Consider the following 13,683-nt stretch of genomic DNA (forward strand, 5'->3'; position numbering starts at 1 on the left):
TAGTCTGGGAGTAACTTGTAAAATGAGCTTCGTATAAAACTTAGCTGAATTGTGTCTCCAACTTTTAACTGAGCATTTAAGGAAGAAGGGCAGTTTGCAGAGCTGGTAATAGGAAGAGTAATTTTAAGACTAACTACAAGAGATTCACTAAAAAGAGAACATTTTCAGAAACACCACACAATGGGAGTGGTGCATTTTCAAATTCTCTAAGAAAATATGAAGCTGACAAACATGTTTTAAAAAAACTCAGATAAACTACAATAGGTTTTCATCATGTGTAATTAAAAACAGTGAGAAATTCCTCTGTAAGAAACATGCAGGCAACAGGTTAGTTTAAAATAGTAATGCATGAATTATTTCAGAGGTATATTTTGACAAAACAATTGATATGTGCATACGAAACAAGTAAAATGCATCCAGAAAAAAACACTTTTTAGTCACTGCATTTGTTTTAAAAAAAAAAAAAAAAAAAAAAAAAGCTCTTACAGGTTAAAAAATTCGTGTCAGTTACGTAGATCACTGTGTGTTCCAGTAAAGTAGAAGACAATTAAATGGTAACTTAGGGTATAAACAGGTGGTAAAGTGGAGATTAATAAGGAAAGGATAATGATCAAAATGCAACTAGCAATGAGCACACATTCTTATATTGTGTTAAAAACCTATTTTGCATTAAGTTGGCGGCTCAGGCCCAATTTTTAGACCTGACTCGGACCAAGCTCACCCAATGCTTACAGATCAAGTCATTTTTCTAACTCGACCCCGACCCTTCCTCCTGAACCTCAGGCAGCCCCACTGCTACCGCCTGCCCCAGGATCAGCTTTCCTCTTCCTGCCTGTGGTGTCAGTGCAGCAGTGGCTGTACTACTATTCACCACGCTCTACTGCTCTGTGTGAGTGTACTGAAATTCCTTGGCATACTCGCCTTGCTGCACATGTGAGCTCAGCAAGGTAGTGCCCAGCTCCTGTTGGCTGCCAGACAGCTGCTCCTACATTGACTGATCAAGTCTAGTTCTTTTCCTACCCAACCCAGTCCCGACACTTTTAGTCAGATTGCATCAGGTTTCAAGGCTATTTTGCATGTACCCATTTGCTCAATAAAGCACGCGATCGTGTGAGAAGTGGATGCTTAACTGAACAATAACTCAACTAAGCAAAGAATTATGCATCTGCTGAATGTTTAATTCCACCTCCACAAACACTTCAGGTATGTTTTGAAACTGTACTTCTCCAATGTAATTAATCAGCTATTCTACCAAGGGACAAGGCTGAGAGGTGAAGATGTCCTAACATTTCTGGCTTTAGGCTAAATGCTCCACCCAAATTGGAATCCTCCCTCCTGGTCTAGCCTGCTGGCTGAGCACTGAAATGTTTTCTTGCCATTCACCCTTACACTGTAATCCTACCATGCTCCAGCACCTATGTTTGTTGTGCTTGGGCGACTCAATTTATGACAGGAGATTTTATAACTTTCAGATTTTGCAAGGCACACCACTATATCCTGAGGATTCTTCCAATTTGATTTAGTTCCTTGCAGTAAACTTTTGGAGCGATCAAGTTTCAGTGTGTTCAGTATTTTAAACTGAGCCAGAACCAAGATGACTAACCTACCTACCACATGTCAGTACAATAGACCAAGTCCACCACAGTAAGGACTAGCCCAGTTTTTTATTTTAAGCTCGACTCTATGGGTATGTCTACATTTAGGCTGGGAGGTGATTCCCAGCTCACACAGATGTACCCATGCTAGCTGTCCTCAAGCTAGCACCGAGCAATAACAATGTGTGCTCTGCAGCACGGGCAGTAGGTGGGGAAGGTTGCCCAATTATGTTCCCAGGAGTGTCGGGTGGGACTGTACTCAGAGCAGCTGGCCCAAGTGGCTGTCCATAGATATACTGCTATTTTGAGGAGGCATCTGAGCTCCTTTGCCTGATCCCCTTTGTGAGTTGGGAGATGTAGGGGCGTCTGCCCAACTACTGGAACCTGACCCTTTCCACATCCCCGTGTGAGCAGAGAGCTAGTGGGCTAGTCCTCCTGAGGGCATCTGAGCCCCTTTGCCTGCCCCCAACCACATGAGAGTCGGGATATGTGGGAGGCTTATCTCTCTAGAAATCTCTCTCTATTCTCCCCACCCACCGGTGAGAGATAGGATGTGGTGAAGCCCTGCCTCTCTTGGGTGGAGTAAGCTTAGAACAAGCATGCTTGAAGAATGCATCAAGACAACACTGCTGAGACTAGGGTGAGGATATGTGCATATCATAGGCTTCCTTGCACTGTGGAGGGAATGGTAACACCCCCTCCTATGAGTTCACATGTCTCTGAGCTGTATTGTTGTAGGCCACATTCATCTCCATGCCTTGTTCTCATTCAGCTAAGAACATCTAAGAAAAAAGGCCACTTCACACCACTGAGTCTCCTATGCTGCAGCTGAATGTTTAGACCCCCTATGGCTAGGACTTAGACTATTCTTGGCTCTGTCACTGGCATGCTGGGTGACTGTGGCCAAGCCATGTCACCCCGTGCCTCATTTTCCCCATCTATACAAGGAGAAAAATAACTTTGCTTCCTTGAGATCTGACGTAAAGCATTTGTAAGTGCTAACACTTATTACCTGTCCACAGAAAAATCTGAACTGAACATCTATGTGATAATTACAAATGCCTACGTGACCACTAAATCCTATCAACATTTTTCTTAAAAAAAACAAACCAAACCTAACCATAGGAAAACAAACATTAAAAAGCTTCATTAATCTAGAGTGAAGGTTGCCCAAACATAGCTTGTGCTCCTTCAAAGTGTTTAAGTGAACAGAACTCAAAACTTGTGGAAAACAGGAAATAGTGAGTTAAGGTAAATGTCCATGCAACTTTAACTCTGTCCCCGTGGAGCGGTCAAGAGCCACTGGGAATTAACTGCATTCACTGTGTTAGCTGTAGCTGGTTGAGAAATAAGTTGGAGTACCTTTAAAGAGATGTGATTGCAATAGGAGATGATCAAGGATTTTGGCCCTTGGTGTGTGTGTGTGTGTGTGTGTGTGTGTGTGTGTGCGCGTAAGCCCCTTCTCTGATCCCTGTGTGAGAGAGACCAAATAAAAAAGGGACACATGGGGTAGCAAGAGGTTCTGGTCAACTGGCAGAGGGGGTACATATTGGGATCCTATACATTAGATATATGCACCATTATATTTACCAGAAGGTGGCATGCAAGGTATCTACTGTAGTAAGATGAGGCCCTGAGACATACACCCTTGGTATCAGAGGCCTGAACTGAAGTAATGGTCAAGACGTTGCTAACATAAAGCAAATTAGGCTGTGAGCCAGAGGCAGGCCCTGCTCACAGAAGTTGGCAAGAGGAAGGCTGCTAAAAGAACGTGTGCCAGGACATCCCACAAAGATAACAAGGAACAGGCAGACCCAGCCTAAAGATGGTCAAAAGGACAATACGATGGATAGATTTGTTTGTTCAAACCAAGCTGTACCAAGAGAAAGGGAGCATCCTAATGGATGGAGGGGCTGTACCTCAGTGTGTTCAATGTGTAACCTGTTTGTACCTGGGTATAAGAATGTACCCCTTAGTGGATGTCTTTGTATGGCCTAGGGGGCAGTGGAGAGTCCCGCAACTGACTGAGCTGGTCCATTGTCAGGGAGCACATATTTGTAGGATGTCCTGTAGAGTCTGTGAGGAACTACTACTGTGCTTCATTTGATAATAAACCTGGCCGGGTGCCTTTGTACCTTATCGGAGTCTGTGATATTAGGGATTCTCTCAGAGTCTGCTGTGCCAGCGATCTGCAGAGCCGGGCAGCACAAAGGAACACATGCACGCAGCTGACTGTTATCAACACTGAACAAAGCAGAGCACCACACCAGTGGCATCTGACGACATCTACCAAGAACCAGTAACCAACTGGTTGGCATAATCAGTGCCAAAATGTGTGTATGTTGTGACAAAGTTCCTCCTCTACCTTGGTGGGTCCTGCGCTTATCTGGCAGATTTGCTCACCTCGGTGATCTTCCCCCTAGTCTGGGGAAACTTCTCCTGTGTCTGATCAGGAGTTGAGAGGTTTAGGGGGAACCCGGGCCCGCCCTCTACTCCGGGTTCCAACCCAGGGCCCTGTGGATTGCAGCTGTCTATAGTGCCTCCTGTAACAGCTGCATGACAGCTACAACTCCCTGAGCTACTTCCCCATGGCCTCCTCCAAATACCATCTTAATCCTCACCACAGGACCTTCCTCCAGGTGTCTGATAATGCTCATACTCCTTAATCCTCCAGCAGCACACCCTCTTACTCTCAGCTCCTCGTGCCTCTTGCTCCCAGCTCCTCACACGCACTTCTTCTCCTCTGGCTCCCCCTTGCCTGACTAGAGTGAGCTCCTTCTTAAACCCAGGTGCCCTGATTAGCCTGAGTTGAGTGGCTGCAGGTGTTCTAATCAGCTTGTCTGCCTTAACTGTTTCTAGCAGTTTCCTGATTACTCTAGTGCAGTTCCTGCTCTGGTCACTCAGGGAACAGAAAACTACTTATCCAGTGACCAGTATATTTGCCCTCTACCAGACTCTTGGACCCCACTGGTTTGGATAAGTCACAGTACATATAATGTTGAGAGAATTATGTACCTGTATTGAAAATCATGTTATTAAGGTATGAGAGCTAAGGCATGACCCCAGAAGGGGATAAACATGCTCTTGTTAGGTAGAAGGGAAGAGACATTTCTCTCTTTCTGGTTGGCCATGTGCATAATTGTGAGGTGTGTTTCACAATGGAGGTCTAGCTACAATTTGAGCTGAATTCACAATCTCTTGATTAGCAATTGACAAGAAAAGGACACAAAGGAAAACATAACCAGCAGGAGGGACATCCTGTTTCCGAGTAAGGACAACAGTTTTTTTTTCAGGGGTAGGGTGGGTAATAACCCAAGGTACAGGGACACACCCTGGATGTTTGCACTGACAGGCAAGCTAACAGCATGCTTGTCTCATGAATGACAATCACAGCCAAGGTTGGCTGTAAAACGCTGGAAGGATTTTGTGAGAGCTTTTCACTGTAAGTCATGACAGTAACTAGTGAAGTCAGTGTAGGTTCTAGAATGCGTGCTCTTTTATTTTATATGCAACTATTTGTTTCCAATATTTCTACTTGCTACCACTTAAATCTCTAACTCCATTAAATAAACTTTTACTTGTTTTCACTATGGACTTATCCAAGTGCCGTGTGTTAAGTGAGCGGTGATCCGAGGTGTATCTGGCATGCTAGGATGTACTGTTTTTTTGGAAGCTGTGAATACTGCGAATGTCCAGTGGACAATCCAGAGAGATGCTTGGAGATTGGAATGTGCCTATTGCTAACCTACAGAGCGATAGTGGAGCCTGTGTGCGCTGAGAGGAGAGTGCTTGTGTTGCCTGTAGCCAGTGAAGGGAGGGAGCTGACCCACAGCAGGCACACACAAGGATTCCTCATGCTAAGAGCAGGTGGTAAGGAGGTGCTTCATAATCCTGGGAAGCATCACAACACATACCTTGGGATATCCAGTATGCCTCATTTCAGCACTGCGTTGTGTAGGCAATGTCACTAGCAGAGCATGGGGTGGTTTTGTCAGGGGAACCGTCAGCAGTTAGGTGGGAGATAAGAGTAGTCAGAGAGTCTGGTAAGTGAAGGCCAGTATTTGATGGCATTGTGTCCATAAGAGTGAAGGAGCTGAAGGAGTTTAGTAGGTGTGGTGGTCTTTCTGTGGAGTAGGCTAAGTGTGTGAGTGTAGAGCAGGCATAGGTAGCTCCTGTTCAGTACAGGGCAAAAGCAGAGTGCAAATACATGGGCTTACTGTGGCATCACTCAAAGCAGGCAGAGTTAAGGTTGAACGGGCACGTACTTTAACTAAATATTTCCTGATTTTCACAAGTATGAGTTTTGCTGAAGTAGATATTCTGGAAGGGCATGAGCTACTGCCAGGCAACCTTAAATGATAAAAAAAAAATAATTCTGTTAATATATCTTTTTAAAAAGGAAAAGGAGCAAGAAGGAGAAGGATTGCAGACACCTGTGTTCAAACTGCTAGTGTTTAGCCTTTTTAACCTTATCCAGTTTTCCCCCATCCCCACTGCATTTACAATGGAGGACAAAGATGATCTAGTATTTGCTTTCAATATTGTTGTGCTAACTTACGTGTTTTTTGCTTGTCCATCCTTGAAACACATTTGTCCAACTAGAGCAGCAGATTGGTCACCCAGGCACTGAAAGGACAGACATGTTCTTAGTAAAGAAGTGCATCTGAATCACTGTATAACAACAATAACCTTAAATCAATTACTTCTAGGCCTATAATCCCAATTTGGGTCGTGTACACTGTAAATTAGAATGTAGTGAACACAAGTGCAGTCTTCATGAATATTCATTCCTTCTCCCCTCTACTGAAACCGCAAACGAAAAGTGCTAATTAGTACCACTAGCTATGGTAACAATTCATTTAGTAAAGTATGATCAGGTGCAATATCTGCATGTGTTTGACATTAGTCACCAAATTCTCCGCTCACTTCAAGATTTGTGCATGTAGATCTGGTAGCCATATGACGATCTTTCATTTTCTGATGAGTTATCCATTTATGATGTTTACTTACTGTGAAGTGTCCTAGATTTCCATGGCACTGTTTGTGAGAGTTAAATTGCTAATACAGTAGAACCTCAGAGTTATGAACACCTCAAGGGAATGGAGGTTTTGAGAAACCCTGAAATGTTGGACCTCTGAACAAAATGTTATGGAAGTTCTTTCAAAAGTTTACAACTGAACATTAACTTAATACAGCTTTGAAACTTTACTATGCAGAAGAAAAATGCTGCTTTCCCTTTTTTTTTTTTAGTAGTTTATCTTAAAGACAGTACTGTATTGTATTGTATTTGCCTCTTTTTTGGTCTCTGCTGCTGCCTGATCATGTACTTCTAGTTCCAAATGAGGTCTGTGGTTGACTGGTCAGTTCGTACTTCCGGTGTTCATAACCCTGAAGTTCTATTGTACTTGTTTGCATGATCAGTCTCAATTCATTAATTCACAATGGTCTTCATTATTAACGTAAGTTAGCAAGTATACTGTACTTGTTTAAAATGATTGCATTTTGCTGCAAATATAAGTCGGTTTTCTAAAATAATCAGTTTATTTTTAAAATTATATCCAGTAAGGGTCTCTCCAAGCAGAGCCAAGTCCTCATGCCAGAATTCAAATTGGAGAAGAACTCACCCCAGAAATTGGCACACCTGTCAGGGCTCCGGATTTCTGACAAAAGTACAGAAAGACAAACCAGTTATTTCACACTGCTTATCAATTATTGTAACATTTAAGCAATAAAGGAAAGACAGTCCTCAGTTTTTAATGGAGATATGCATGCTTCAGGTGGGGACAGAAACAGTTGCAGCAAAGAGCCCTCATACCAGAATGCGTAGTAACTTAAAAGCAAGGTGTGTCACTGCCATTTCAAAAGGCTGCTTTTCAAAAATTTAAAAAAAAAAAAAAAAAAGTTTGCATTTAAAGGAAAACTGTGCCTTGACTAAAGAGTTTCAACAATACTGAAAATTTGCCTCTTGGCACAAGCTAGATATTATGTTGAAGAAGCCAGCTTGCAACAATGCTTTTCCTTTCACTCAGAGGCGCTCCACAAAAATATTGTAAACTCTTTCTGCTTGTTTGTGTTTTCACGCTTTTTCATTTTACTATCAATGCCATATGGTGTAACAACTGTCATGGATAAAAATGGCATTCATAGATCAACAGTCTGCTTGCTAATTTTGAAATAAAGATCTTTCCACTCTCAGGAACCCATAAAGTGTCATTGAGAGCTAAATTACTTGATCCAGCTCCCACTGACTTCACTTTATATCATAATGACATCTCTTGAAAGCTATTCCAACTTATTCCTCCACCAGTCAATCAGCTACATCTAACACAGTGAAAGCAGATAATTCCCACTGGCTATTGTCACCAGAAAATAGCCTTCTCAGGGAGCGTCTATACTACAGGCATTACAGCAGCAACTGTACCATTGTTGCATAGATATTTTCTACATCAACAGAAGGCATTTTGCCATCAACGTAGGTAATCCACCTCCCAAAGCAACATTTCCTATGAGGGGAGGTGGCGTAAGTGGCTTTCTCCTCTCTGCAGAACAGAAGAGAGAAGTACTGAGGCAGACTGATGCCTTCCAGTTAAGGGATAGAGCAGGTCCTAGTGTTTACAGGAGGAATTTGGATCGCTACAGCAGTTTGGTTTGAATTCTTGTGTGCACAGCACCTTTGCTTAATCTGTCAAATCAGGGCCTAAAATCAAAACAATAAATAGCAAGATTCATGCATTTACTCCACAGCCTAAGATAGAGGACTCCAGAAACCAGTTTTAGTCATTAGTTTTCCATACACAGTTAAAATAAAAAGCAATCTTGTTAAAATAAAAAACAGACCGTCATTTGAGGTATGCATGCATGTGGCCTATAACAATAAGGTTCAATGAGATACTATGAACAGATACTTTCTTATTACAAGTGATTGTGTAAGGTGATTTAACAAGTAAACAATAACAGAGATCTTATTTTAAGACCACATAGTGTTTTCAATGTAAGCAGTATTTCAAAAAACAACCATGTGCTAGAAAGATTCTTAAGCTGTATTCCTATAAATGACCACAGGCATCGCCAGGAATCAGTCTTAACAAAAGCATATTTTAAGTAACTAGTAGATTCTTTCTTGAGCTGTGATTATACATTTTCATTGAAGCCATGCATAAGACATGACAGTGCATTTCCAATTAGGAAATCTCAGTAGTTTCCACAACTCCCATTTTAACTGACTGGGCTTTTTGATAGTTTAATATTAAATTTATTTAAACAAACATTACAAACCTTAATTCTATTACACTGAAATAACACGCTCTCACAAAGATAGACAGACCTGTTTCTCTTTATAAATATGAAATTGTCAAACTTTATTCAAACATACTAGTAACACTGGTCACTTAACCGCACTGTCTCAATCTGGAGATGCCAGCTGGATCTGTTAGCTTTACAAATGTTATGTTGCAAGCTTCTAAGTAAATGGAAATGCACTGTATCTGAACGGAATGGATGAGACATAACTTGTGGACAGCCTAATGAATGTCTCTACTCACCAGGCTAGGGCACATTTTCTACAGTCAGCAAGAAAATAATAGGTAGGAAGGAGAAAGATAAAAAAAGATCATAATCAGCTATCCTGTCTTATTTCCCATGAACAGCTCTCTCTCTTCTGACTGAACCAATGCAGCAATTGGAAGAATAAAATTCACTCTGATCTAACCCCTTCAAAATTAGTAGACATCAACTAAGATTCCTAGTAGCACTCGCATTTAGAACCTTTAAAAAAAAATAAATAAAAAGCTACAAGTCGTTTCTTTTTCGGTTTGTTAAATTAAGAGCAATCCAGAATCTTTTTCTGGAGTTAAGATAAAAGGACACCCTTGAAAGCAAAATAAGTTCCCAGTAGGTAAACAGGATCCTGTCCTGCAGCCTTTATCCAGGCATGAAGTTCTGTTACTAAGTTCTGCAATTGTGCACCACCTCTTTTCAACTGAATGACCATAGTTCAGCCTGGGGAAAGTCTCTGCAGGTGCTCTAAAAGAACCGTTTGATTACAAACACATCAGCAATGCTCCAACATGTTTTTGTAACAAACTTTACACACAATCAACTAGAATTTACTTCTCAAAAGGAGGCAATCCAAGATGGAACCTGCATTTCTTCCAACTCCCACAGAACCCTACCAAATCCTTTACTCTATCCCACAGGGATAAAAACACTGAACGGGACTTACCAAGCATTTCTGCCACGATAAGAGACTCACATGGAAGCTGCCCATGTGAGTTTTGGCTGTTCTGGGAGCACGGGGTGGTGGCCCCAGGAAAGGCACTATTTGAAGTTATTTTATTACTTTTAATCTGCTGCTTATAGATTAATTCACCAGCTACTTATCAAAATTCAATAAGCAGTTCACAAGAATCAGATATTCACTAGTCTCAAAAACTTCCAACTGAGTTTTACTAGTTTGACACTCATCAAGAGTGCTGTTATCTGCAATTATCTTAATTTGACTTACTATTAAAAGGCTAACAGATGCTGACATCAGATTCATACCATTTGATAAAGCAACCCACATTGTTCTAGAAAACTAGAGAGCTATTAGCTTGCTTTTAATCAGTGTAAAGTCATTCAATCCACCGCCCCAGCGCCAATAGCTATATCTTTGAGAGTAAGTTTAAGAAGAAGAAAACATACCATCAAACCATATATCTCAGAGGAACTCCGCACTTTTGGAAGTATTTCCATGGGAACATCAAAAAAACTGGAAAAAATATTTTGTATTTAGTTATGCTAGGGAAATTGTTTTACATTTTCTACTTTGAGACAAATTAAACATAATGTAAAGGGAACTTTGATAGCCATATCTTAGATCATGACCTAATGTCTTCCTAGAAAGATGTGGGAAAGAATTGGAATGTCTGAGTTATGAAGCAATATTTGCTTTGCTGAACTTTTTAATAGACAGATCCAACTCCATTTTTACAGCTGGAAAATCATTCTTATTTTGAAATAAAACAAAGTGAATACATGCTGGGGTATCAAACAATTTTTTAAGTTTAAATTTAAAGTAATGAGACTACCATTTTGTACTATACTTGTATAATATGCTGAAGGAGTAGTCTGATAACTCAGAAATTAAAGGCAAACTATTAATATTTCAATCACTTCTGTGTACCAGGTTTTCAATATAGAAAAACCCTAAGATCTGGCCTCTTCATTAATCCAAACAGAAGTTATGTAGATATTTAGAGATAGGGTTACCAGATAACAACTGTGAAAAAAGGGGACAGGTAATAGCGCCTATATAAGAATAAGTCCCAAAAAATGGGACTGTCCCTTTAAAAATGAGATATCTGGTCACCCTATTTAGAGAGAATAAAGCCTAATTGTTATATTCATACTAAATCCAACTAACCACTCTTAGTCACAAATGTGACCAGACAAGCATTGATGGAAGATTCTTATTCTGAAAAGCACAATTAGTGTCTGTCTTTACACATCATTGATTAATACAGCTATTTCAATAGATTTAAATGAAAAATTAAATTTACTGGCAGAGTTCAGAATCCCACTCCAAGGAATGAATGTTGAACAACATTGTTCTACTGGCATTGGTGACATCTGTACAATGAACACCTCCATTCTTCCCACCTGTCAAACTCTGGAAAAAGCAACAAAGAATGCTAGTAAAAATAAAATAAATACATTAGTCAACAGTTCAAACAAAATAATCCAGTTACTAGCCCTCCAGTAACAGGTGAACGTTTGAAAAGCCACAGTTTAATAGTCAGTTTTATAGTTAGTAAGAATGAAATCAATAAAGTACTTTGAGAAACAGAAATAGTATTTTTGCACCCTTGCGATAAGTTGGAACTTTGATATCTTTGCAATACGCGAATGAAGAGCTAGACAAGAATATCCATAATGGACAGAATATATAATGCATATACACAAAACAGAGATTAGAAAAAGGTTACCGATCTAAATTTTATGTAAGTTTTAATTTCTCCTCCACCCATATGATCTAAGGCATGTGATATATTTTTTTTTTAAGATTTCTTTTTTAAAATTTTGCTTGTAGCCACACAAGTACCAAGAAAGTTCCACAAAAGCATAGTTCTGGTTATGTGACCTCCAGAGAATGCCTTTATCATCAATAGTTGGTATAAAGATGGACAATGAAAATCTGCTGTACAAAAAATTTTTTTTAAGAAAAGAACCCCCATACACATACCCATATAAGCCATGAATCAATGGTACCAAACATAGCTCGCCCATCACGAACAGCTTGCCTGATCTCTTCCACGTTATCTAGGAGCCACCGAAGTTTCACTGCACTGAAATATGTGCTAAGTGGAAGGCCAGTCTTGGTCTGCAAGAATGAGTAATTTAGGACATGCCATGAGTTAATCCCCTCCAGTAACTATTGTACTGGTCTATGAAGTTAGGGAAAGAGAAAGGAAACTTAAAATTCTTTATTTAAACCTCATTTTTCTTCTTTTTTTAAATAAGACCAAGCATTCCCAATACGGTAAAACCCTCTCACACCAAAACCCAAGACCAACATGCCTATGAACAAAGATCACAACAACTGATCAGTTTACAGTTCAAAGACCTCTCACGTGGCAAAAAGATAAAGGCATATACAGACATCCTATCTTGTTTATGATAGCTGCCTGGGATAAGATAGCAAACATTGATGTTGCAATGAGCAACCTGACACTGAAAGGATGAACCTTTAGTTACATTTGTAGCTTGACAGCAAAGCAAGTTGATATGCTGGTTCACTAACCCACTACAATCAAATGTGGCTATAGAACAAAGAAGCAGGACATCGTTTGGCCAGTATACAGCCACCAGGTTAAAAGCTGAATGTGAAAGGAAGATGGACTCTAGTGAAACAGCTTCTCAACTCTCAAATTAGCCATATTAAATTAGTGCTATAAATTAAAAGCTACTCTAATAATTAATTTTTAGTATGAAAAATATGGGATGGGAAAGTGGGCTAAAGACAATATTAACTCCTAGTTCTAGCGGAAGCCTTAACTCCCAGTTTAGTGGGTTTAAAACAGGCATCTGGTACATAATGCCCAAGACTTCAAATAGAAAATAATTAAAACACACAGACTATTTGAACATCTTAATTTAAAGCATTACTAACTGGATATTCTAAGAAAATCCCTTACCTTAAAAAAGGATTTATTTTGCCCTGGAATTATTTTAAGAAGCCTCTCAACTGTTGGCTGGGTTCTCAGGTCAAGCCACACTACAAACCAAAATAGAGCACACACACACACAACACGTTTATAATAATTCAACCACCATTTGCTATTTGTCAGAGCCAAAGGACAGTGGAATCGTATAGCTTCTGCTAAAAACTGCTGAAGTCCTTAAAGTCAGAAAACTGACACTAAAATATTTTTAGTAAAGAAAAAATTGGCAGAAAAGAAATATTCATATGCATATTTCTGCATCATTGTAAAAATATAGGAGGGACAGGTAACCTCGTTCTATCTGCAAGGCTAACTGGCCTGTAACATAACAATATGACTTTCTACAAAAATAGGCTACCATGGATATATTTTGTGTTTCTCAGTCTATTCGTGAACAATACAGAGGTCAAACAAGTGAGTAACAATACTTAATAGTTTACCAGAAGACCAAGGCCATTCAACTAGAAAGCTTAAAGTACATACAGTAATAGGTTGATTATTTACTATTTCTGTGTGAACACTCAACCACAGCAGTAAACAGTGTTAGAGAAGTACTGATGCTCAGCTTTACCTAAGATAAAGTCTTAAACATCACACACTTGAACACAAAAAGCTACTTGGAAGAAAGAACTTAAATCCCCTCTCTCAAAGCAATGCCAAGTTTAGATTTCTGAAAGTTCTCAGGACCCTTCAATTCTACAAAAAAAGAAGGTAGAACTTCAGACCTCTGACAAACACAAACTGTGAACATTCTATTTTACTGAAGCCCTATTAAAAGATTTATTAAGCTAAATTGTGAAGTGTTAGCTCATCTTTATTATTTATCTTTATTTATTTAACTAGGATATTCTTCTGCGTAACTGCAGCATCAGTGGTTGCAAACATAC

The 13,683-nt window shown here is 39.8% G+C and overlaps 2 protein-coding genes across 4 annotated transcripts in view; one reads left to right on the forward strand and one right to left on the reverse strand.

Annotated features, from left to right (window-relative positions):
* Nucleotides 1–13,683, reverse strand: part of GK (glycerol kinase) — a 49,801-nt gene that overhangs the window by 22,333 nt on the left and 13,785 nt on the right. For all 3 annotated transcript variants that reach the window (XM_050936587.1, XM_050936588.1, XM_050936589.1), the window contains exons 5-10: nt 12,770–12,849; nt 11,818–11,955; nt 11,135–11,244; nt 10,278–10,344; nt 7,220–7,255; nt 6,154–6,221 (exon numbers count right to left, since the gene is read on the reverse strand). In XM_050936587.1, coding sequence (XP_050792544.1) covers nt 6,154–6,221; nt 7,220–7,255; nt 10,278–10,344; nt 11,135–11,244; nt 11,818–11,955; nt 12,770–12,849 — 499 coding nt within the window. The remainder of the gene's footprint in view (nt 1–6,153; nt 6,222–7,219; nt 7,256–10,277; nt 10,345–11,134; nt 11,245–11,817; nt 11,956–12,769; nt 12,850–13,683) is intronic.
* TASL (TLR adaptor interacting with endolysosomal SLC15A4) overlaps nt 1–13,683 on the forward strand; it is a 94,346-nt gene that overhangs the window by 18,055 nt on the left and 62,608 nt on the right. The window lies entirely within an intron of this gene.

Source organism: Gopherus flavomarginatus, chromosome 1 (assembly GCF_025201925.1).
Source record: "Gopherus flavomarginatus isolate rGopFla2 chromosome 1, rGopFla2.mat.asm, whole genome shotgun sequence".
Lineage (NCBI taxonomy): Eukaryota > Metazoa > Chordata > Testudines > Testudinidae > Gopherus > Gopherus flavomarginatus.